The following is a 26,529-nucleotide window of genomic DNA, read 5'->3' on the forward strand; positions in this document are numbered from 1 at the left end:
CACAGCGCTCCCTTCCTGCCTCCCCCAGTTAGCTTGGCACAGAGATGGAGGGCCGGACTTGGAGGGGGTCAGAACACTTGGGTTCTTTTGGGCAAATCAGTTCGCCTCGCCGGGCTTCAACTTCCTCCTCTGTAACAAGGCGGTCACAACAGGGGCCTACCTGCTGTGGGGAGCATCCGCACAGATGTCAGCCACAGCAGGGCCTGCCCTAGCGGCCTCTTAAAGATGGACCTCAGCCCCAAAGTCTCAACAAAGGCCAAATACCCTCACCTTTCAGGAGAGGTGACAGGCGGGGAAGGGGGCTGGAACAAGTCCAACACGCACAGGTCTAGATACGGACGGCAAAGGAACAGAATAAAAGGAAGCTCCCCTCACGCCTCCCCTCCTAGAATGAAACTTGGGTGAGGTTGGTTGCTATGGTGACCCCCTCCGCGAGGCTGAGCTCCCTATTGGAGGAGGACCAGACCAGCTCCAGCCCATTGGCCAGAAGGCCAGAACCAATAGGAAGGCGGGATGTTGACGACGTCTCAAAATGGCCGCCGGATCGCGCGAGCCGGTCGGGTGAGTAGTTCTTCGTCCTGTGAGTTGTTGTGGTTCTCAGGAAGGCTTGGAGCCCTTTGGGGTTGTCGGCGGGGTGAGCTTTCTTCTCGGGTTGGGGTGCCCGTCGGCCAGCGCTCTAGCCGATCCCACCGGCCCCTCGGTGGCAGCGGCGGCGGCCCCGACTGCGACCGTGGCAGCATCGAAGGAATCGGATTTGGTCTGAGGGAAAAGGGACGCCGTGTCTGTGCCCATGGAGGCTTTTTCCGCTTCAGGCTGCCCACGAGTGGGTGAAGGCCCTGGGGCTTCTCCTTAATGGGTCGAATGACGTTCATGTTTCTAGAGATACCGTGTTTCAGAGAATAGAGAGAGATAAAAACCAGCGGGGGCACGAGATCTTAGAACCCCGTGTCTGAAATCGGGGGCTCCTCGCTCCTCCTCCCTCCACCCCGACCCCCACCCCCCCGAGTGTTTTTCCTTCTGCCCCAAGTTGTGATTGTAGTTGAAGAAAAGGTGAAATGGGAAGAATCTAGGCAGGGAGTAGTGAGGAGCCCCAGATTGGGGACCTAGCCCTGCCACAGACTTGACTGCGTGGCCTTGTGTATGTCACTTCCCCTCTGGGCCTTAGTGTCCTCCTTTGTAAATGGAGAGGTTGGACTGAGCCGGTGTCCAAGATCTCGTCCAGCTCTAAGGTTTGATTATGAGTTTACACCAGTCTAAGAAGAGCCTCCCGAATTCCGAGTTGCACTGCCAGCAGGAGCAATCACTTTGTAAATTTAAACCCTGTAAGTATTCACTGGCCAGCATCTCACTTACCCCAAGCTTTGAGATGTTATGTCTTGATTGTGGATGTTTCCATAAAGTCAAGGCCGTTACATTGGAAGCAGTGGAAAAGTGTTGTGTTATTGTTTTCCCTCTGGTTCTCAAATTAAAAAAACAAAAACAAAAAACAAGCAGGTTCTAAAACGTCCTTTTTCCTATGCTTAAGCCTTTTGAAGGTTTTATCTTATTTGTCTTTAATTTCAGGAGAGATTGTTAATATTGTAACTTCCTTATATTTTAGGGAAAAGGATACATACATTTGATGCATTTTGACATAAGTAAAAAAAACCCCTAATACTTATATTTGTATTTAATTAAATCATTCTGAATTATAAGTGTCATATTGCCATGTTTGTTGTATTAGAATATTCAAATATGAAGGATAGCAGTGTTTGTTTCTTATGATTATTGCTGAAGTAAATTGGAAATAATATCAGAAGATTTGGATTTCCATTTTAATAACTCAGTTTAGGAGAACTGGTAATGAAATACAACTTCCCAAGTAATGAAAAGTGATTTATTTCCGCAAACTTTGAGATAATTGAAGTTTAGAATAGTGGAGTGAATCAAGTGTTGAATTTGAAGTTAGACCTGGGTTTGAATCCTAACCATGTCACTTAAGACCTTTGTGGCCTTAGTCAAGGCTACACTCAATTTTTCTGGGTCTCAGTTTCCTTATTTGTAAAATGAAGTAGTTGGGATAGATGATTTTTGGCCCTTTTCAGCTTAGAATTCTGTGATCCTAAGTAAGAGATATCCTTTGAAGTGGTAGCTGTTTAGACAATATCATTACTCTTTTGAAGTTGTTATCTCGGAAGGCAACTGCCATGTTCTACTAAACATACCACTGTCAAAATATTGGACTTTGTGGACCAGTCTTACTAAGTATATCTTATATCATTGTCTTATCTTTATAATATGAAGAATTTAGCCAGATTTTTACAATTATGAAGCTCAGAATTGATTGCTGATTTAACCCTTAAGATACATACATTTTTTACTGATTTCCTTGCCTTTTTATAATAACTGCTTAAAGCAGTTTCTTAGATTTTTGTGTAGAATGTATGTTCAAGTGGCTTACAGTGAAATGTGGTTTGTATTGTTTCAGATTTAAAATGGCTACATGTTATTCACACACAACCTTTATAAACCATTTAGCTTACAAAAATAGAATCGAAGTGAAATTTAGATTAATTATTCCATTAAATATATTTTCTGAAACATATAGTCATTGATTTTTTGAGAGGGTTCTACATCTAGGAATATGATGCTCCTGTAAGAATGGATTTATGAAAAACATGTCTGTATCCAGATTAGAGAAAAGCATATTACTTGTTTATTTACTTCTCTTAATATAAAAATCATAGGTTTCCTTCCAAAGATTTTCAACAGCCTACCTTATGTGAAAGCATTATTTAGATACCAGTCTTATTTTGCTGTTACTATGCCATAGCTTGCTATAGTTGTATCAAAAACTCTAAGAATTGCTTTAAAGGTAAAACTGAATAGTGCAGGACTGCAAGTAGACAATAGTTATTGACTTCTTTTTATATTGTTATCTTTTTCTCCTAAGTCATACTTAGGAAATTGACGTTTGCCAATTCCTATGGGGGTTTATTTTTGAAATACTTTACTTGAAGAGCAGGATTTCAACCCCCCCCCCCAAAAAAAAATATCAGTCATGAGAGTAGTCTTTATGCTTGGGAGAGAAACCTTGCCCACTAAGGTAGAATACTCATTACATTATGTATCCTAAAGAACAGTTATAGTAGCAAACAAAAAAAAATCTGTGATATTTAAAGTCTTAAAATGATGTTAGGTCTAGAAGAGAATTTACGAGTATAGCCAATCAATCCTTCATTTTATAGTTGAGAAAATAACCCAATGAGATTGACTTGCACAGAGATTAACTTTGCAGCAGGCTAATTTCATGATTTTCAGGCTGGAAAAATTAATCTCTTTACTCTTAGTCCAATGTTTTTTGTATACCATATTTCCTCTGAATAGTTGCGTTCTGTATGGCAATTATTGGTATTGCAGAGCAAATAATATTTTAGATATTTAAAACAAGAAGAAATAAATATCAACTCTGGTTGTAGCTAGTCACCATTATACTAAAGTTGCATTTTGCATTAAGCTCCAGTATATATTAATGAAATAATTGATGAACAGATTAAATGTGGAATTTTAGGATGCTTGGTGGGTTTGTGTTGAAAGTAATGAAAAATAAAATGATTTATACAGAAGGAAGTCAGAGAAGTTTCTGTCTCACATTTTTATTTCTTTTATAAAGTAGATAAATTAAACAAGTAAGTTACAGATTACAGTTGAGTCTTAGATAATAGAGTTGAAGTCAGTGAACCTGGATCCCAGTCTCTATTACATTCCGACCTGTATGACCTTAGCAAGCTACTAAATGTTTCTGGGCCTCAGTTTCCTCATCTATAGAAGGAGGGGTGGATTAGATGATCTCTAAGCTCTTTCCAACTCTAAAGTCTATGATCTCTCATGATCAGCAATATAAATAAGATGGAAACTAGTTAGGGACCTGGCTCTAATGATAACTTCTTTGTAAGTCGTGATCAACTGTGACCTTTTCTTCTTAATAAGTCAGGGCCTGTGATTTCATTGGTATGGGAACTCTACTGATGTACTTTGTAACCTGCATATATCTTAAAATCTTGAACGGTATCTAAAACTCAGAGATGTTAATTCATGGCCACATAGCTTGTAAGTGTCAAAGGGGGAATTTGAATCAAGGTCTTCCTTACTGCTAGTCCAGTACTCTACTTGATATATTATACTTCCTCTTATTTCCCAAGCATACCTTTCTTTCTTTAAATAATTAGAGATCGTACCAAGTTTTTCTAAAAGTGACAAACTTTTACATTATAATATTTTTGCTAGTTTAAAACTAGCATTTGTTTCCCTTCCTTACCCTTCCACTCCAAAAATGTTTTTCAGGTTCACTCTTGTCAATATTAAATATATCTTAATTTTCAGCTTAAAATTATAGCTTTTAAGATAGTGTTAACATTGAATAGTTGTTTTCTTGAGATACAAAATGCTATTTTGATTCAGGTCTTTAAAAATCTAAGTTCTTTTTCTGTTTTTTTTTTTAAAGTTTCATCTATGCCTTGTTTGCTTTTATAGCATAGTCACTTCCTGATGTATATTCTTGTAACAAAGGAAAACAGTAAGACAAAATTATTTTGAGGGTTGGGATAGGTTTTATTATTTTATATTTCTTTTTAATCACTAAATGAAATATGCCTCTGTAGCATCATTGTTATTGTTGAAACCCTAAAAAAACTTATTTGTCACTTTTATTTTCTGTTGCTCTTAAAATCTTTCCTCCTTTCCATTTAGCAAAGAAGATGTGGAGTGGATTGTTACCTCCTGGGATGAATGAAAGTGATATTGAGTTGAGTTCTGAGGATGAGACTACATTGGAAATCTCAAAACTTAGTTCAAAGGAAGATAAGGGAGATGGTGTGACTGAAGAAGTTGGGTTCTCTGTTTTACATACTGGTGGGCCTAAAAATGAGGCAGAGACAAATGCAAAAAATGCTGAAGAAGAGTGTCCATCTGGCATTCCCCGAAATATGTGGAATGTAAGTTTTTCTGAAGATCTTTTGTTGTGCTGGGGTCGGGGGGGGGGGGGGGGAATGTGTCCATACCATTCTTAGAACCATGTTATATTTGAATAGAAAATTACTGTGTCCATAAGGGTGCTTTATGAAGTTAGCTTTGCCCTGGGGTAAAAAATCTTGCTCTGATATTAGTTGGCTTTCGAGATGGCTTCCATTTTTTGTTTCTGAAGAGATACTAAATAGCAATATTGACTCGTATCTTTATTTAATCTTGGCAACAACCCTGTGAGGCAGACAGTGCAGGTATTTATCCCCATTTTATAGATCACAAAACTCAGTCTCAGAGAATTTAAGTCACTTGCTTGTAGTTATAACCAAATAAATGTCAGAGGTTCATTTTGAGGTTAGGCCTTCCTGATTTGATGTCTAGCTCTCTAATCATTCTGCCTCTCAAATAGAGAATGCTTGCTAAAAACTGATATACTCAATAAGACTTAGTTAGCTTTCCTCACAAGTGAACTGAAATTTTTTCCCTTTGATACCCTTGTAATAATTTATTTAACTTACCTTCCAAATTAACAGATGGCTATCCATATTATGGAAAGCAAAAGTCTGTATGTATTGTGTGTGCATACTCAATCTACCTACTCAGTGTTGTGATCTGCTATGGAGATCAAACTTTCACTGACCTCCCTCAGCAACTCAACAGACAATTTATTAGATGTCTACCTTATGCAAAGCCAGAATTAACTTTTTTATTAAATTGAAATACCCCTTTAAATGACAATATAATGTTTCTGTCTTAATAACAATCTTAGTTATTTTAAGACTATAAACTTTGTCTAATATATCTGCTTATTTGGATTGTTTTTCATTCCTACACAGAAGTTTCAAGAGTTACATAAAAAGCATTCTGAACTGAAAACCTTAACTATTTCTACAAGCAAGGGGAGTAAAAGAAAACGTTCCAGAAAAGGTATTTTATGTAATTTCTGTTTAATAATCTTTACTGTTAATAGGGTTAATGGCAAAAAAGTAGTTCCTTATATTAGTCATTTTAAAAAACTAAAACTTTTCAAGAATATAATTGAAAGTATATGTACCAACGTTTTGTGAATTTTTTTTTCCAGGTAAATTGAAGAATCAAGAAGAGTCTGACAGGTATGTAAAAGCTTGCACAAATAGCTTAGGATGAAAAATAGGCATTTTGCCTGTCTGTCAAACAGTTCATCCGTGGGCTAATGCCATCCCTATACAAATTATGATGTAACACAAGCTATTGATTTTTAGGCTCTTAGACTCCGAGTTGGAAGGGACCTTAAAGGTCTTGTAGTCTAAGCCCTATCTAACAAAGGAACTGTTCTATAATGTCCCTTCCTGGTGGGCATTTGGTCTCTCTCTGAAGCCCTTCAGAGGTCATTATCTTAACAGATAGCTTATTCCTTTCTCTTCCAGCTCTGTTTGGTAGAAAGTTTTCTCTTATATCAAGTCTCATATCTACCTCTCTGGTTAGTTCTAATACTGGCCTCAGGCCCAGTAGAACAGATTTAATCCTCCTTCCATATGATAACTCATCCAACTTTTGAAAACGGCTATCATTCAGCCTGAAGTTTTCTCTCCTCTAAGCTAAACATCCCCAATTTTTTCAGTTGATCCTTGTATGGCATAGTTTCAAGTTCTCTTACTATCCTGGTCTCTTTCAGTTTTTTTCTACCGTATCAGTTACCGTCTGTCCTATAACATGCCTACAACTGAACATAGCACTCCATATATGACTAAGGCAGGTCATTATTTTAGGTTTCCAACTAAACATGGTGAAAATAATAATGGTTAAATCCTTTGAATAAAATATAGCCAACGATTTGTCTTTATACAGTCGACAGTCTTCAAATGAAGCCCACTGGAAGGAACTTACTCAGTATTTTGGAATAAATGATAAGTTTGAACCCCTCATAAGTAATAGAGCTCTTCTGAAGGTAAGTTATTTTATTTTTTTTTGTTTACTTCAACTATATTAGATGAAGACTCATTCATTCCCCCACCTCAACCCAAGGTTCACCATAGATAAATCAAGCCTGTAGTACTAGTAGAATCTAGGAGCATCACTGAAAGTTGTGTTCAGAGAGCTAAACATCATATGCCTAAGTATTTCTCATACTTAAGACCTATCACTTTAAAATATTCCCTTTGTGAGACAGAATTTTTACTCTTCCTCTTTATGTCTAGATAGCTTATTCTCCAGGTTAAGTGGTTTCTGGCAAATAATTGTAACATATTACAGAGTAGTAGATTGCAGTATTTAGGTTGCTGATGTTGCGGGATTGAGTTATACAGCTGATATTTGACTTATTCTTTGAACTCAGTTCAAATTTCAATAAATACTAAGTGGAGAGACACTATGCTAGATGCTGAGGACCCAGAGATACAACACAGGGCCTATTTTGAAGAAAATTGTATTCTAATGATGGGAAGGGCAAGTCCTTAAATAATTATACATACATATATATATATAAATATAAAATATACACATATAAATTAAATAATTAAGATATAAAGGAGAGTATGGATAAGTACAGGGGAAAGGTCTATAAACATTTGAGGCCAGAGAAATCAGTTTCTCCTAGAGGAGTCCAGGGAGACTTCATGAAGGACCTGGCATTTTAATTGGGCCTTGAAGGCAGAAGAATACTTCAACAGTTGTTAATAGTTGAATGGAAAAGAAAGAAGGAGCCAAATCCAAGTATATGGATAAAGTGTGAACAAGGGCATGGAGACAGAGTGAGTGGAAGTAGAATAGTCCAATTTGACTGGAATACAGACTGTGCAAAGGAGAGTAGTAGATACCCCTGTACAGATAGGTCAGAGGCCAGGTTTACGGGGCCTTTTTAGGGCCAGGAGTTTATATTTTATTTGATAGGTGATAAAGAACTGCTGAAAGTTTTTAAGTAGGGGATTAAAATAATGAACTACTTTAGAAAGATTAATGAGGTCATTGTATGGATAGAGAGAGGAAGCAGAAAGACTAGTTCATAGGATCATGGCTTTAAAGCTGGAAGGGACCTCAGAAGCTCAAGTCCAACCCTCTTGTTTTATGGAGGAGGGAACTGAAGCCTAGGGAGGGTAAGGGATTTGTTCAAAGTCACACAGGTGTAGGCATTAGGGGCAGGATTTGAACACAGGTTCTTGGATTCTAGAGTTACTGCATTGTACCTGGCTGCCTCCCAGCCATGGTATCTAGAATTGTTTAGCCACAAAGACATTTTATAGCTAGTGACCCGAAGTGCAAAGAGACCAGATTACTTGTCTGAGATAAAATCACTGGCAGAGATGAAATAGAACCTTGAGATTCTTCGCTTCTTTTAATACTCTTCTACTCCTGAGACTAGAGGTAAGACAGCCATTCAAAAGTAGGATAACCTAGTTGTTAGACCAAATTTTCCTCATGTTCTTGGAAGAGTAGCATGGAGGTGGGGGAGGGATGGTGTTAACTTCGTTGAATTTCAGAAACAGATGGAGATATGGAGCGTAGGAGCAGCAGCTGGCCAGTGGAACACTGAAAACCTGTCCACCATCTTTACCGCACATGCTATAAATTTATGACCTCTGTACTATATTCTGCTTATTAAGAATATAATAAAATCTTTGTCCTTTTAGGAAAAAATGTTTTGTGTAATTAAATTTATTACTTGGGCCTGGGCCATGGGAAAATCCCTGATTCAACATTATTTAAAGCATTTATTGTATGCTTAGTGGTAAAATCATAAATTTAGATGTTGAAATTGTAGTTGATTAGTACAGTTACATCATCGAAATTGTTAAAATTATTTTTAACACTTTCACTACTGAATGTGCTGAAAAACATGTAATGAGTACTTCTGTGATTTATTTATTGTAATTTAAAAATTACATTACATATTTAAAGCATTGATTTTTGAAACATGTTGCTAATACTTCATGTTCTTGCACCATAAACTTGCAGCCTTTGGGATTGACACTAAGGTTCTTTGTGACATGCAAGATTTCTCAAAGTTCTGAGAAATTCTTGTTGGTGATCAGCTGTACTAGCAGTATTGTCTTGTTTTTAATCCTTCACCTTGCAAAATAGATGTATTCTTGAAAAGTTTCATGTTAATTAAATCATGCAAAATATTTTGTAAAATGAATGATTACAAAAGGATTCTTCCTGATTTATCTGCCTCGTAAGGTTGAGTTTTCTTAAAAGCCAGCAGAAGGCACAGTTAGGTGGTAAGCAATTAACATCTTTGGTGAAATATCAGCTTACTTAGAGGCAAAGTTATGTATGGGGGTGGGGTATAAAATACATACTTGAGTTTTTGATGCTAACCAGGACGGGATGAACCTAGGTCTCCAGATTTTGTAAAAATACAAAAGGAAGTCACTCTTATATTACTAGTGGGCCTAGATGTGAATGAATTAAAAGGGAACCAGCAACAGTTTTCAGAATTCTTTTGTTACATGAAGTCAGCAAGACAGGAGAATGGATGATGTTAGAATACAAGTGACTAAAATGAAAAGTTGAAGATTTAGGACTGTGTTGAAATGTCAGACTACTATGGACCTTGCATAGTGAAAAGAAAGCTAGTTTTCGATTGATGGTCTTATTGTATTTCAATAGACTTGAATGATCTAAATAGTATATTCTCTGAATGTGGGCACTGTATTATGACAAAAGATATGTTTTTCTCAAATAAAGCATCTTTTACCATAACACCTGGCTAAAGATGTCCCTAACCCCATTATTGCTATAAAAATAACATACATAAAGCAAAGCACTCCAATAAAGGAAACTTTGGGTTGAATTGAATAGGCCATGTACTGCCCCTAGGGTCTTTAAGAGCCCAGGTTTCTAGTCCCAGGAGTTCTATCGCTAACTCAGATCAAGCACTTTACTCCTCTGTGTCTGAGTTTCTGCATCAGTAAAATAAGTCTTTTAGATGAGATCATTATCTCTAAAATAGTCATTCTAAAATATAATAGTACTATGTAGAACTTACAACAATCTGAATAGGGGTTATATGCTACATGCTAGGGGTTATCTTGATGCTAATATTTTTCCCTCTAAAATATTAAATATAAATTGCTTGTTGACTGTGTGTGTGTGTGTATGTGTGTGTGTGTGTGTGTGTGTGTGCGCGCGCACGCGTGTGTGAGAGAGAGAGAGAGAGAAGGTTTGATTTTTTTCCATTTTGCACCAAAATTTCTGTGACTGTCCTATCCAGACCCTCCTGGACTGACAGGCTACTTAAAGCTCCAGTGTTCCATGATCAAATTGGTTTGGGAGATGCTATATTAGATTATCTCTAGGGTTCCTCCTAGATTTTAAAATCCTCTCTTTTTATCTGGAGATTTAGTTTTTATAAAAGCTCTAAGATAAACTACAGAATCGACAATTGAAATAATCAAGAAACACTCAACAATTGAAATTGTAACTTTATTGTCTAAAAGCACCGTAATAAACTCTTTAGAACTAGTTTGGTTCAGTTTATTGATTACAGAAGTACTATTATGTCAATTGGAAAAGCTTCAACTGGTTTTTAGACTGGAAAATATAATTGTGCTGGGGAGATCTCAAAGCAGCACTCAAATAGACCCATGATCTCATTATTTCAGTAGTTCCCTCCACTAAGTGCAGATTGTAACCAACACATTCTTGCCCATCCTCTATGACTCTTGTCCAAAGCCTCCCAAAAGTTCATCACAAGTGGCCCACCCAGGAGGCCGAAGACCTTATTTATTTTCTCCTAACATCTCAAGGATACCACTGGAGCACTTCACTTGTTCATGTGTCATCTCTTGCTCTTACCACATGACCAGCCCATCTTCTCTCCCTATCATAAATTCTTTAATGATATCCTTTACTGTTGTTCTTCTTTGGACTTGTTTGTTGGTTATATGATACAGGTTGCTCACACCCATCATGTACCTCTCCATTGCCCTGTGCATCATATTTGACTTCAGTTCTTTGCATGCATTAATATTTCACGTCCTGCTGCCATATAGTAGCAACACTGCTAAAATATGAACATTAAAAAAAGGCCTTTGCTTTCACAGGAAGCTTGGAGTCTATAAAAGAGCTTTGCAATTTCCTGAAATCAGTCCAGCCTGCTCTTCCGGTTTAAACTGGGTCCAATTCATTGTCCATCTGCAGTGTCAATCCAGTATAACATACTGTTGAACAAGCTATAGATTATTCATCCAAATGCATGTTGAAATCTAGGCAGTAGGTATTTTTCATGCACTGTCTGTCTTTTAATGATTAGAGGTATCTTGCAGTAGATTCTAATGTTCTGGGACTTGATAAAATTCACATAATAATTCCGATGTTTGAGGGAAGACACTTTGTTGTGAAACTATTTTCTACTAGATCCATCCTGGTTAGCATCAAAAACTATGTTTTTTTCCCATAATCATTATACTAGGCCCAATGAGATACGATATTTTCAACATCTTTCAGTTGTTAACAGTAAAGATGTGTTCTCTTTTTAAATATCAATTGCAGAAGCCTGCTTGTTTCCTACTAATACCATCATCAAAGATACTTTTGTGCATAGATTTGTGCATAGATTCATATAAAGATTTATTTATAGATGGAGAGAGTGGGCATCTAGAGTCATAGTTATTGCTTGCCCTTGTTCACCTTTTAAAGTATTAATAGGATTTAAGTTTTGGTGATTTTTCCTTCAGTGTCTTTCCCTCTTTTATATACCTTACATCCCTTGGTGGCTTTACAAGTTTATCACATTGAGCATGGATCTCCTTTGTGTGTCCTTGGTCAAGTTGAGCAGCTGCTCTTGGCATTGTTCTCTTTAGGAGGACTTTTGCCTCCTCTATATGCACGTCTGAGACTGTGATGTTAGCATCCAAGAGCATTGGTTCCATGATAGAAAAAAATAGTTTGCTAGAAATGCTTTTCCAGATCTTTTCCATTTTTCTTCAGTTGCTAGACTTTCCATTTCTGTCCTTTAGGATGACTTTGTTTAGTTATCTTGTCAGGCTTTGTCTAAACTGCTTTTACCCTTCACTGCTTGTCTCTACTTAATGAGAGTATCATACTCATCCATCATCCTTCCTAATAAGATTTTACAAACAGATTTATATTTTTAATCTATTACCTTTGACAGCCTTCTCTCTGGGGTTGTTAAGTAAGTCAGATGTTTTTCTGATTAGGTTACTTTCTTCTCCTTGGAACATTTTAGTTTATATCAGCTAAACTTATAGATAAAATTAGTATAGTTGATATCAATGTTATTTCTGTTGTCCATTTGTCATTTTTGATTTTCATTTGTTAAAATAATTGAGGGGCAAGTCATTTTGATTTTGTACTTTTTTATTATTGTTGCTTGTTATTCTAATGTTAGCTCAGATGAGTTAATGGTCTGGCTCTACTCAGATAGCTGACTCAGGGATTACTCCCACATCAATAATAAACCTTTTCCCATCTGTTAAAATGTAATCTATTTCATTCTTCATGGTGTTATTTGCTGGTTACCATATTAATTGCAGGAGTATTCATGATATAATTATGTGAAACTCCTGTGTGATACACAAGTTTTTGGCCTCCCCATTTCTTCTTGAACCATGCTTTGCCATGTATTTCTTCCCTACCCTCACCTTTTCCCACCCCAACTTTGCATTTAAGTCCCCAAGTATTAGAGCGTTGTTGATTTGATTTGGAGGGTCTTAGCAAGTTTTCCATAGAATTTCTCTGCCACCACATCCTCAGAAACTGATTTTGGCACATAAGTTGAAATTTACTTTGATGGTTATCTTTTTGCAGATATTTTTCGTTCATATTGCAATGTGTGATGACCACATATCCCATGAAATAATATTTCTTGTTGCTTCTGGACACAAAATGAAAGAAACCTAACCTATTTTTGAATTTTTTTTTCTAATTCTAGTGTGATCCTTTTGTTAATATGGAAAAAATGAGTTACTACATATGTTATGATCATACTTTTCTGCTTAGAATTCTTCAGTACCTCTTTCTTGCCTACAGTCAAATTCAAACTGCTCTGTCTTGGGTTCAGGGCCCTTTAAAGATCTGATGTCACCTACCTTTCTGCCCTTGCTTCATCTTATTTCCTTCCCTAAATGCAGTCTGTGCTTCATTCAGATTAGATGGCAGTGTGGATAGAATGCTGGATTTGTAGTCAGAAAAACCTGGCTTCAAATCCCATCACAATTATTAGCTATGTGATTTGCAGCAAGTCACTTTTGTGTTCCTCATGTTCCTCATTTATAAAATGAGGATAATATTACCCATATTATTATATGTCACAGGTTTGTTGTGAGGATCAAATCCCCAAGGTGTAGTAAAGTGCTTGGTGTACATAGTAGGTGCCTTAATAAATACTCATTGATTGATTGATTAAATGATAGCGTATGTCAAGTGCTTTGTAAACCTTAGATAGAATGCTACATAGATAGGAGTTATTACTCTCTGGCCCCCTGAACACATTCTGTTCCTCTGCCTTTCCTTGTCCTATTCCCTGTGCTTGGAAATTCATCCCATTTCTTTCTTTTAAGTTTCTAAACACCCTTTAAAGCATAATTCAAGGGCTATCTCCTAATGAAGTGACTGTCAGACAGGATGCTGGAAAACAGTGACTTCCCCCACCTTCTCATCATTTTATATAGAGAAGCCACCTGGTGTAGTAGAATGCACCCTAGACTTTGGCTCTGAGCATCTGGTTCTGAATCCCTATTACTGTGTGTTTGACCTTGGGCAAGTCACTTAGCCTTCTGTAATGGCAAGCAAAGTGGGACTTTTTGCTGTTTTTTCTTTTGGAGTACTTCTCAGCACTAAGGCAATCGAGTGCCTTTGAATGAGTCTTGCCTTTGTTTGAATCAAGAGTCTTTGATGACCTGCTTAAGTCACAAGAAAGCCTAAGTCATATGAGTTTGAGTCACATGATTGTGATGCCCTCTATGGGGCTGACCCTTAAGAAGTGTATATATACTCTGAGGTTAGCATTTTGCTTTGGGGGGCTCACTCACTAGAAGAGTGTTCGTGTGATTTGGCCAGACTGGGTAGCTGTTAAGGAGCCTCCCTGGCTTTGAGAACCCAGATGTTGGTGCTTCTCTCTCTGGTAATTATGTATGTATTGCTGTGGAAGCCCCGTCTGTTGATTTGTGTTATTTGCTCTGTTTATATAGTTTGTGCTTGTAATTTCTGTTTGTGTTTTCTCTGAAGTTCAGGGTGCTGACTTTCTCCCCTGAACTAAGTGAATGATATATGAATATTTAATTAAAGTGAAATTGTAAACCCCTTAAAGTTGCTTTCCTTAGAAAAGCAGATCAAAAAACCTGTGCTAGCAGCCCTACTATGTGCTGCTGTTATTGGCCTTACACCCCCACAGCAGCTGCTAGTAACATTGGTGTTACATCTTCTCTGCCTTAGTTTCCATATTTTCACACTTTCTAACACATTTATATATTTCATATCATAATTACCAGTGTCTTGTCATCTTCTTTTACCAGAATTCCTTTGCTTTCTCTATGAAGTCAGGGACTATATTTTTTATCCAAACTTCATAGGTTCTCTGTTGCTTAGAACAGATCTCAGTACATGATGCTTAAATCTTTTTATTTAATTCAGTTGAGGTATTATTAATGATCACTTAACTGGTATTTATTTGCATATTTACATTCCAAATTGAGATTTATTTTGTATGTAGTAGAGGATTGGTAGTAATTTTCTACATTCTTGTTTCAACAGAGATTAGGCAGAAACAGAATTTTTTCCTCTTATCTAATTGCTTAATGTAATTTAGTAATAGTCTTGAAAGAATTATGTAGGACTTCATTTGTGGGGTACAATAAAAATAGTAGTTTTATGGCTTACATGGAGCTCTTTATGATTTATAACCATTCTTTCATTTAAATTCAACTAACATTTATTAAGGTTTACTATGTGCAAGATGTGCTAGGTGCTGGAAATACAAGAAATGACCCAGTCCTTGCCCTGAAGGAGTTTACCCTCTGCTTGGTGAGGTAGGGTGTGACTACAGCCTGAATACAAGGAGGTATATACAGCAACCCTTTGAGACAAAGTACTGCAAATATTAGGCTTATTTAACATGGGGAAACTGAGTCTCAGAGAAATTGTGACTTTCTTAAGATCACATAGCCTAAGGAGTGGTAAAGCCAGGACTCAAATTCCAGGTCTTGTAAATCCAGTGCTTTTTCAACCATATCTGCTTGATAAATCAGCATTTCATTTAAAAGATTTGAGAATTCTAAAAGAGAGTAATAATTGTTTTCCTATATAACAGTTTAAAAATGTCAAAAAATGATCAAAATGGATTAAGTAAGCCATATGGAAGGATAAAATTGTTTATAGATATAAATTAGTCCATGTAATATATGTATGTTTATATCTGTGCTTACTGTAGTAACTGTAGATGAAGTGGAACTAATGTGGTTGTTTGTGTTCAAGCACTTTTTAATAGATCTTCAGTTATACCAAGATATATTTTAGTGTTTCAGTCCCTTGAAACTGTATCCATAGTTCTTTCATTAAGTATCTTCAACTTTGTATGTAAATCTTTCATCAAGTATCTTCATCCAGTAAACAAATAATTTTTCTTAAGAAGATTAAATCATTTTCCTGAAGAAGCTTTTCTCTTTCACAGGCAGCTTAATTCATTAATAATGGCCTTAATTTAAAATTTGTTTTCTTTTTAGTCAGGACTTGAAGTGAGTATCGACAAATCTGTGGCTGAAGGAGATATCGAAAAGGCAGAAGAACTCAGTAATAGGTTAGCTACTCGAGAGGTAAATATTTTTAAACTTATGTTCATTGTTAAAGTACTTTATAAGAAAATATAGTTGACATTTTCAATACTGTCATTCAGCCTATAGTTCTTTATGTTATTTTGAAATGTAGAATCACGTTGCTATAGTTATGTTTTTAGATCAATTTGAGCTAAATCTTATTTCAGAAATGATTCTTTCCTCATAATCCCATAAGCAAGTAGATATTTTTTCCTTGCATGACCAAAAGGTTAGCCTTCCTTTCCCATTTGCTTCTTTAACCCCATTTAACTTTCATTGTAGGGGCAAAAGCAGCTTGCTCTCTTTCTAAAGATATGATAGGCAAGGTCACAAATAGGGGTTGCTTACTTATCAGGAGTAAAGACCACATGTGATCTGGCAGCCTTCTGTATAACTCCTTTTCCTTTTGTTAGCATTTAAAAAATATAATTGCAGGGGTGCTAAATCCTTGTGTTTTATTTGTAATACACCAAATGACTGGCTTACCCATTTGCCACCCTCTTGGACTATGTTTACATGGTGTCCAGTAAATTGGTAAATTTAGTGAAAAAAATTTATCCAAGCCGTTGTTTGGCTTCCTACGAACTGGCATAGTGGTTCTCTTATGGAAAATATTATACTCCACCTAACTGTTCATTCTCTAAATGGAAATCTGGTGAACAAAACTTCATTTAGTAAATATCACACTATACTATGCTCTAAAACCAACATTGACGGTTAGAGCTTTATGTTACTTTTGGTTCTGGAGCAACTGCCCTGATTGGTGTTGGGCTCAGCAGAAATGGATACTTGAAGGTAATCTTAAAGGTAGAATTCTCTTTTCCTCTGCCCTTCATTGAATCACTGTATTTTAAAGACAGCTATGAAGGTTAATTTAGGGGTGTGAACAGAGACATATAGGGAGTATTATAGTCATTTTAAGCAACCTCTTTTGGGAGAAGGGGCAGTATTTTTGGTATATAATCTCTTCAAAATTTATTAACAACATTTTAAAAAATATTTTTCTCCTTACTAAAATACGTAACCAGCTGATTGCTGTGCTTTATCTTTTATCTTTTGAAGTGGCTATATCTTGGTTTCACTGGGTGCTGCATATATTTGAGTACAATGATAATTTTATTAATCTGTTTTTAACCATTTTTATATTTTCAAAAACAAAATAATTCATTGGATTATTTTTTTCTTTTTTTTCTTTCATTAGTTTATTCTTTGGGGAAATTATTTTAAATAGCATCTTGTACATTTTATATACCTATTAGGCTTTCAGTAAATTTTAGCTAAAAGGAGAGATAGTGTCATGGTAGCTAGAGGGCAGCCCATGGAGTCAGAAAGACCCTGGTTAAAATCCTGCTCTGACGGATAATTAGCTATGTGACAATTGACAAATCACTTTACCTCTTAGTGTCCAGGCACCTGTATAAATTATTTATTTGCCTTAGTAGAGGAATTTTCTATTCCAATGAAACCATAGCTCTAATATAAAAAAAAAAAAGGTTAGCTATTGATTTTGTAGTTTGTGTAGCAATTTGGGAAACACTACCAGAACTCTTATTTTAAAAATTGATTGTATTCTTAAAAGTTCATTTATACTTCAACTGTTAGGAATTTAAAATGTGGTTTTTAATAGGAAAAAAAACTGTAAATATTTGGGTAAGATATTCTGGCTAAATCTTAGAAGCTTGTATATGATTCATGAACTCCACTCCCAAGGCAGGGAAGCAGGGAGGCTTCTGCAGCTTGATACATTAGAACGAGTTGCAAGGACTCTGCTTCTACATCAGCAAAGAAGGGCTTGGGCAGAAGTGTTCAGCAGCAGGAGAGAGTTTCAGCATCCTTTCTTATATCATTCATAAGCTGAATACCCACTAATTGAGGACTGCTTATACTTCAAATAACTTATCTCATTTGGATCAAGATTACAAGGGATCAGCAAGAAGGCAGGTTTGGTTTGTAGAGTGTATGAATGGGGAGTGATGTGGAATCCAGCTAGAAAAGTAGAGTGTAGTCCCGTTGTGAAGGACTTTAAATGCTAGACAGAAGGAGTTGTATTTTTATCTGTTAGTAGTAGAGAACCACTGGAGCTTTTGGAGCAAAGGAATGACTTGGGTTAACTTGTGTTTTGAAACATTAAATTCTAGCATTCTGAAGGATGAATCAGAAAGGGGAAAGAGTAGAGTCACAGAAACCAGTTAGGCAAATGCAGTAGTCAAGGCAAGAGGTTATGAGAACTGGAACTGGGTTGGTGGCCATAGGAGTTGAGAGAATGGGACAGGTCTGAGAAATGTGGAGGTATAATTGAAAAGACTCAGCATTTAATAGGATGTAGTGAGTAAGATTGAAGAGTTAATACTCTTAGATTGCAAACTAGGTGACTAGAACAATGGTGGAATCATCAACATAACTAGGTAAGTTAGAAGGATAGGTGATTTTATGGGAAAAGGTAATGATTTCTGTTTTCAGAATCTTGAGTTTGAGGTTGCATTGGGACATCCAATTAGAGATAACCAGTTGTATGTGCAGATTTGAAAACAGTTGAGGACCGAATATGTAAATTTGAGAGTAATCTGCATGAAGATGGTATTTGGGGCCTGAGGAGATCCCTTAGAGGGGGAAAAAAAGAGTACAGGACAGAGGCTCGGGGGTACATTCAAATGTGAGGGCAGGCACATAAGTGATGATCCTGCAAAGGAGATTGAGAAGGATGAGCCAGGCAAGATGAGAGCCTGGACAGAACAGAGTCATGAAAACCTAGGAAGGAGATGTTGTTTAGTAGGAGCATGATGATCAGTATTGTCATATGCTTCAGAGAGGTCAAGAAGGATGCAGACCGGGGAAAAAAGTTAATTGGATTTGGCATGAAGAGATTATTGAAGACCTTAAAGAAATCAGTTTCAGTTAAGTGGTGGAGTTGGAAGCCAGATGGCATGGGGTTGAGAAGTGAGTGGAAGATGAGAAAGTGGAGTCATTGAGTGCAGCACTTTGTTGGAATTAAGCTGTGAAAGGGATCAGATAAATACATCAAGGGGATGGCGAGGTTAAGTCAGGGTTTTTTAAAGGATATGAGATACTAACATGTTTGTAGGAGCAGCAAGGAATAAGCCAGTTGAGAAAGAAAGGTTGAAAATTGGAGGAGGAGAGAAGGGATGGTGGAAAAGATGAGCTCCTAGAGGAAACAGGATCAGGGGCACATGTAGAATGGTTGGTATTGGCAAGGAAGAGTGCCACCTCATCTTCTCAGATGAGAACAAAGGAGATTGAAAGATGATAAGGCCAGGTTTTCTCAACATGTTGGTTAGTTTTACTGAACTTTTTCCCCCTTCTTTTTTGTTCTTTATTGTATGGAATGGCTTTGTGGGGGAGGGAGAGCATGATACCTTGGGAAATGCAGGTTATGTAAAAACAAAAGATATCAGTAATTTATTATTTTTTTATGAAGGTTGTGGCTGAGGTGTGGATTTGGGTCTACGAGGGAACTTGAGACAGATGGCCTAAATTTTTCAGTGAAAGTTGAAGCAAGGTTCTCTGCTGAGAGGGAAGAGGGTGTGATAGGGAGAGAATGGGGAACATGGCATTTGAGAAAAGTTTTTGAACAGCTACTTTGAGGAGTGTTGAGGTCTGTCAAGAAAGTGTAAAAAATTGGGGTAGTGAGGGTCCAGTTGGCACTAGATAACGTAAATTTATAGTAGGGCCCATTTAATAGTTGTGTGACTTTCTGCAGAGGTATTATGCAGCTTAGTACAGAGAGGGTGGGTAGAATGCATTGAGGGATCCAAGGGTAGAGGATAGTGACTCTTAACTTAAAAGGATAAGATTTTGAAGGGAGAGAGTAGGATGAAATGATGAGGGATTGCAGTGAGGATGGGAGTTTAGGTTTAGTAGGGATATTCAAAGAAAGAAGAAACAGGTGGTTATGGTAGATAAAAGACTTAAATATGAAAATGAAACCTGTCTCTTGGGTGGTAATGAAAGCAGTTATAAAAGCAAAGTATATGACCATCCCTATGTGTCAGTGAGGTGAATGAAAGTTCAGATTGTTGGAGTTGAATAGTTTGATTAAGTAAATGCATTTTAGGGGCCATAAAATGTAAATTGAAGTCCCCAAGTATAAAGACAAGCATTGGAATGGAGGAAGAACATGTTAGGCTTTGAGGGAACTACAGATAGAAAGAATACATGGTCCCTTTCTTTAGTGGGGGCTAGGTGGCACAGCAGATAGAGTACTGACCCTGGAGTCAGGAATATTTGTGTTCAAATGTAGCCTTAGACACTTCGTTGCTGTGTGGCACTGGGCAAGTCACTTAACCTCTGTCTCTGTTTCCTTAACTGAAAAATAAAGATAATAGCAACTACCTTGAAGAGCTATTCTGAGAATCAAATGAGATAATATTTGTAAAGTGCTTAACAGAGTACCTGGCACAAAATAGGTACTATATATAAATACTTATTCCCTTCCTCTTTTCCTTCCTTTTCCTTCCCAATTCAGTAATATAGAAATCAATGTTAGATTTACCTTAAGCTCTTTACTTTAGGCAAATATATATGATGGAAAGTTAGTAATGCTAAAATATTTTAAAGATTGTGAATGAAACAATTTTTGGCATTAAATCCTGAATAATTTGGTTACATATTTTAAGAAAGGATGTCCCAAAAGTCTTACTGCAGTTTAAGCTATTGATTCTTAAACTGCACTAAGAGTTTTGGGATCCCTTGTGTATCACAGAATTCTAAATTTGCAAGGGAACTTAGAAATATTCTACCCCAGCCTATATTTGAACAAGAGTTCCCTCTTCCACATCCTTGACAATGTTGGTCATATAGCTTTTGCTTGCAACACTAATGAAGGATAGCCCACTAGTTCCCAAGGCATTCCATTCCAGTTTGGGGCAGTTTTAATTATTTGTAAGCTTTTTTACACCATGTCTAAAGATCTGCCTCTCTGTAACTTGCATCCAACCCTCCACTTACCAGCTTCTCTTGTTTTGGCTGTTACTCTTTGATTTCCTTTCCCATTAGGATCATAGCATCGTAGATTTATAGTTGGAAGGGATCCTAGAGGTCATCTACTCTAACCTACTCCTTTTTTAAATGAGGAAAACAGGGCCCAGAAAGATTTGGATTTGAACCCATGTCATCTGATTTCAAATGCAGCACTCATTACTTTTGTTTGCATTGTTTTTTAGAACCTTACACCTACTTTTCAGGCTATAAAAGTAATATTTTGTATTTGTGCCTAGAGTCTGGGAGGGCAGTTAGATGACACTGGGCCTGGAGTCAGGAAGACCTGAGTTCAAATCCAGTGTCAGACACTAGCTATGTGACCGTTCTTATTATCACTTTTTCTCTCATCTTCCTTTTCTCTTTTTCGTTTCCTGCTAGATACAAACATGCCCAGGTCTCTGTAGTCTGTAATCTTTCATCTGTGTCATTCCTTCAAGCAGATATCTTATAACTTATCCTCTTTACAACTAACCTAGAAACCTAGAAAGAGTCAGTGACTTTTGATGCATATACTTCCTCACCATGCAGTCACTCTTATAATTTGTCTTCTTACTCCACTGTTCTATGTAATCTCCAAATTTACCAATGATTTCTTTATTGTTAAATCCTATAGCCTTTTCTCAGACTTCATTCTTGACCAGGTCCTGGTTTTCCTATTACTTATCTGACAACTCTTCTTTGGTCTTCTTGCTAATTTATTATCTAGTCCTCCTTCCTTGTTCTTCCTTCCTCCTCACTAATCACCCTCCACGCCCCCCCCCCCCAAAAAGCATAAATGTCCTTCAAGGCAGTGAGTGCCTTTAGTTCATCTTTTATTTCTCTACCCTAGGAGCTTTTTGTCCTATGGACCCCTTTGACAACTGGGTGAAGCCTGTTGACCTTTTCACAGAATATTTTTAAGTGCATAAAATAAGATATATAGGATTGCAAAGGAAATTGATTATATTGGAATAGTTATCATAATATTTTTGGGGAAAAAAGTTCACAGACCCAAAGAATCTTTGTCTCTGAGTTTCAGCTTTCACTGGCTGTTATCTCTGTACAAATACTCCTCAAATCCTGTATATCCAGCCTTTATTTGATTTCCAAAGCCCACCTTGCCAGTTTACCCTGCTGGACATTTCTACCTAGATGCTCCATCAACGTCTCAAATTCAGCATGTCTAAATCATGATTTATCATCTTGACTCATAAACCTTTCCCTCATCCAAACCCCTAACCATGTTCATAACAGTATGATCATAGAATTATGGGATCTAGAGCTGAAAAGGGGACATTAGAGGTCATCTCAAATCATATCTCATCCCCTCATTTTAGAGAATTGGAAACTGAGGCCCAGAGAGGTTAAGCCACTTGCCCAAGGTCACACAAGTAATACCTTTCCTTTGATTCCAGATCCACATAATGCAATATGCATAATGTAGAGTGGTTTTCATTGGGTGGGGAATATATGGTTCATGATCTCATCATCTAAACTAGAGGTGTCAAACTCTTAGCTCACTGTTTAAAAACAGCCCTTCAATGGCCTACAAAATTTACATTGGCTCCAAGATTAATTTAAACAAAATAAAATACAGTGCAACATAGATAATGTGAATTTGTAGTTTTCTAAGGCAATATGCTGCCAGCAGAGATCTGTATTTGTTTCAGTTTGACACCACTAATCTAGACTACTATAATAGCTTCCTAATTGGTCTCCTGTATTTATAATCTCTGCCTTGTCAAATCTGACCTCCTTGTAACTGCCAGATAATCTTAAGGTACAAAGTCTGGTCTTGTCACTCTCCTGATCAAAACCTTTCAGAGGTTCCCTATTGCCTACAAAATAGAATGTGAATTCCTTAGATTGGCATTTAACATCCTCATCTCAGCTGTATCCTACCTTTCTGTCCTTTTTTCCCATTATTTCTCTTTGTGCATTCTAAGGGACATTCAAACTAGAATCCTTGATTTTTCATTTCTTACCTCTTAGGCATTTGTACACTCACCTCTCATCCTTGCCTCTCACAATATACTTATTTTCCTTTAAGATTTAGCTCATGTGTGACTCCCAATGGGAAGCCTTCCATCATCCTCTGGTAATCGTCTCTCCTCCTTTAATGCTTTCTCCCTCTCCACATTTTTTTATTAATATTTTTTAATGTGTACATGTTGTGCTTTCTCCTCCTTCCCCCCATCCTCCCCTAGAACATAACCCTATTGAGGGCATGGAGTGTTTAATAATTTTTTTTTAGTTCTTGCATGCTTAAACAGACTTTTAATAGATGTTTTTCAAATTGAACCGAGTATCTATCATTGACAAATTTAAAAGCTTTCAGAAATTTTTATTGTATGCATCTAAAGTTTTTGGTTCTCTTGAAGTTAAAAGTACTTATTTATACTGCTTTTAAAATGGGAATTGTATACTATTGACTAGATATTTTCACTCTTCACAAATGTGTTTAGTTTAAAAGACATTACTTACTTGGCATGGTTTATGACAAATAGGATTGCTTTTGCAACACTTGATACTTTTCATCCTCTGAACTTCATATATGAGGATTGTAAAGATTTTTTTCAAAATTGTTTTTCCCCTTCACACAAACATAACACTTTGTTCTCAAAAGTAAATTCAATTTATTCGGTTTGTGATTAAAGAATTCTAATTTTTTAAAAAACATTTTTTGAGTTCACATAATTTGGGCTCTGTAAGTTTTCCATGGATAAGTGGAAAAACATCTGGAAAATGTTTGTTGTTGGTCTGAAACAGACATGGAAAAGATGCTGATGCCATGTTAATTAAGCTCTCATGAGGAATAACTAAAGTAATCAAGGTTGAATTATTCTTGTATACATAGTTAGAGATTTAATTTTTATTATTTTCCTTAATGAGTATTAAGGTTGGGATTTTGTAAAGTTAATAATTGTGTGTTTAGAGCATAACCCTTTTAAAATAGAATGTATATGCACTTGGTGGGTGTCCTTTTGGAAGTCAGGTGTGTTGGTTTTTAATCAGTACCATTTTCTTTCTCAAGAGCAGTGACTGGGGCCTACTGATAAAGCCTGGGCCGTGAGGCACAGATCCCAGAGTTCTTCAAGCCTTTTCCTGCCATAATAAGTGAAACTAATTTTTGATGTATAACATTTATAAGCCTGTGAAAGCGATAGGGCCGCATCAGCATTGAAAAAAAAAATGAAGCCAAAAATAAATCCGTGGCAGAGAATAGCCCTTGAAAATATATCCTGAAAAGCATGGTTTGTCAAAATAATGCCATCGGTATGTTATTATTGTGACATCACAAGAGAGACCCCCCCCAACCCCCACCCCCAAATTAGAGTGCTTTAAAATTCATGATAACATTAGGAATGTACATCATCAGGTTTGGGGAATGGCTCAACTTCACACATTTGAAGCCATGGTTGTATTGTGGAAGGGTGTTTTGGTTTTTTTTTTTCCCCAATGTAGGATATTTTGGGGTCATCACTTAATATCCAAGTATTTTTTATTTTGGAAAAGGGAAAGTTGTGGATAGAGAGGATATGCAGAGGTGAAATGTATGGCCATGTTCTTTTGTGTGTCTCATATATTGAATCATTTCTAATTTTTAAGGACCCTGAGGAGTTTTTTGTTTTAACTATACCTAATTGTTTTGGTAATCTACTAACTTGAAGTCTCATATTATTTTGGCACATTCTATTATGGGTAGTAAGAAGTGTTCTAGTAAAACCTGACTTTGAAATTCTTCCTCTTGATGTTTTCTTTGACACGAAACTATCTTTAAATTGTTTACTCTAATTTCATAACAGCCAATGAGAAATCAGTACTTTAAAATTTCAACTACTAAAGTCTAGATTTAATTAAAAAGAGGAAACCAGTTAGGTTGAATAGTACATTTTGGAAGCAGAATTTTTCTCTTGGCTTGTGCATTTCTGCTTGTTGTAGATCAAAACCAGCTTTCTATTTGGCAACAGAACAGTGAGTTTCTGTCATCAAATGAGTCACACCTCCACCAAGTTAATGCAGTGCTAAGATTGATTTCAGTTTTACTAATACAGTATTAGAAATAGAATGACCAAAGAAAGAGAGATTGTAATAGTTTATCACGTAAACACACCCCAACTCTGGCTTGCTGCCTGTGAACTTCCTTAAAGTTTGTTTAGATTATACCCCGTAGCTTACTTAATGCCACTCTATAGATTACTGAAACAGAATAGTGTTTAATCAGAACACTAGCTAAAACTGAATTCACTGTTCAAAAAAATATAAACTTGTGTATTATATACAGCATTGTAAATAGGTAATATTCCTGTGCATCCTAGAAAGAGTAGCCATCTTATTCCTTTTACATTTTACAAAGTATTAATATTCATACTTGAGATACTCTCCCTTGTAATCCACTGCCATCTGTGCTGGAGCTGAAAGCCTTCGATTAAGGAAAAAGATATGATAAAGCAGTTCATATTTTAAAGCTCTTATTGCTTGAACTTATATAGATGAATACCTAAGGCAATGACTTCTTCCCCTGTGTATTTAATGATAAAATTTCCAACCTTTGTCCTGTAGAGCAAAATATTTATTTAGGAATAACCAAGGTATCTTGAGAATAAATGATATTAAAAGAACCAAGTTATTGTCATTAATTTCTAAAATATTTTTGAGGAAATAGAAATAAGTTTGAGTCTATTATTTTTACTGCCAGAATGTATTTTCTTCAGTAGCAAACTTTATGATAAAGATAGTAATGCTGACCTTTTAAATAGTATGGGGAAAAAATTTTTTGGCCTTAAGCTTAGCATGATTAGGTTAAGTTTTTAATACTCAAATGAATTAAATGCTCCAAAGATTTGGACAAATGATTTTTTTTTTCAGGCTAGACTATGTGAACATATATATTATTAGAACAACTTCACATTAACTGTGAAAGTGGTTTGATTGGAGGTGTAAAGTAAAGCTACAGAATTTTATCTTAGCATCCTCTCTGAGGAAGGCTAGTTTAAGGTGGATGTATATAGGTGGACTGCTGTTAACAAGTGACTCTGAGAATATTCTGGTTAATGCAGATCTTTTGTTTTTCTTTTCTTAGGTTTTTGTTGAGATTTCATTGTCTAAACATGAAGGCAAAAACTCCCTAAACAATAAAACAATTTTGACATTAGGCTTACCTTTCAAAGTCCTTCAGTAGTATTGCCCAATACAGTCACTTTTTTTGAAGTATTATTAATTCTCCTAAACAGGAAAAATGCTGTTAAAATGATTAACTGTAAAGTTGCTTTTGGCATTTTAGTAAGTGATATTTCTAAAGCAGCAAATTTTTAGGACTGTGACTTAAGAGAAGCTGAGAAAATAAAAGAAACTAAAGTCAGATATTTCAGTGAAGCAAGTGTATTATTTTGTTTGAAGCCCTTCATCCTAAAATCAAAGCAGCAAAATTGTTTTCTCCTTTCTTTAATGCCCGTTTCCTACATGTAAAAATATAGTAATAGCCAATATTTCCAGAGTAAAATATTTTGTTTAAACATGAAGCAGAACAATATATCCCAATTAAGTTATTGTTAATGAATTTTCACAATCTCTAAAATTATAATGGCTATCATATCTTTCTGATTTCATAACAATTGTGATTGCTTACCATTTAAAGTTGAACAAATACTGTAAAATACATTAAATGTAAGTTAAGCATGTATACATGTATTTAAAATAGGAAATTTGTAATTATGCTTTTGTGAGAGGAAACTATGTTGCAAATTCTAATGATGCTAATGAATATCCTATGTGCAGTGAGCTTTTAAAGTAAAATGTT

The 26,529-nt window shown here is 36.3% G+C and overlaps 1 protein-coding gene across 1 annotated transcript in view; it reads left to right on the plus strand.

Moving 5' to 3' along the window:
- Nucleotides 1-516: 516 nt before the first annotated feature.
- FAM204A (family with sequence similarity 204 member A) overlaps nt 517-26,529 on the plus strand; it is a 34,751-nt gene continuing 8,738 nt past the window's right edge. Inside the window, exons 1-6 of the mRNA XM_036734976.1 lie at nt 517-561; nt 4,729-4,973; nt 5,838-5,928; nt 6,083-6,113; nt 6,829-6,928; nt 15,663-15,752. Of these exons, the coding sequence (XP_036590871.1) occupies nt 4,737-4,973; nt 5,838-5,928; nt 6,083-6,113; nt 6,829-6,928; nt 15,663-15,752 (549 nt within the window). The 5' untranslated portion in view covers nt 517-561; nt 4,729-4,736. The remainder of the gene's footprint in view (nt 562-4,728; nt 4,974-5,837; nt 5,929-6,082; nt 6,114-6,828; nt 6,929-15,662; nt 15,753-26,529) is intronic.

The sequence above is a fragment of the Trichosurus vulpecula genome, chromosome 8, assembly GCF_011100635.1.
Source record: "Trichosurus vulpecula isolate mTriVul1 chromosome 8, mTriVul1.pri, whole genome shotgun sequence".
In the NCBI taxonomy this organism is placed as follows: domain Eukaryota; kingdom Metazoa; phylum Chordata; class Mammalia; order Diprotodontia; family Phalangeridae; genus Trichosurus; species Trichosurus vulpecula.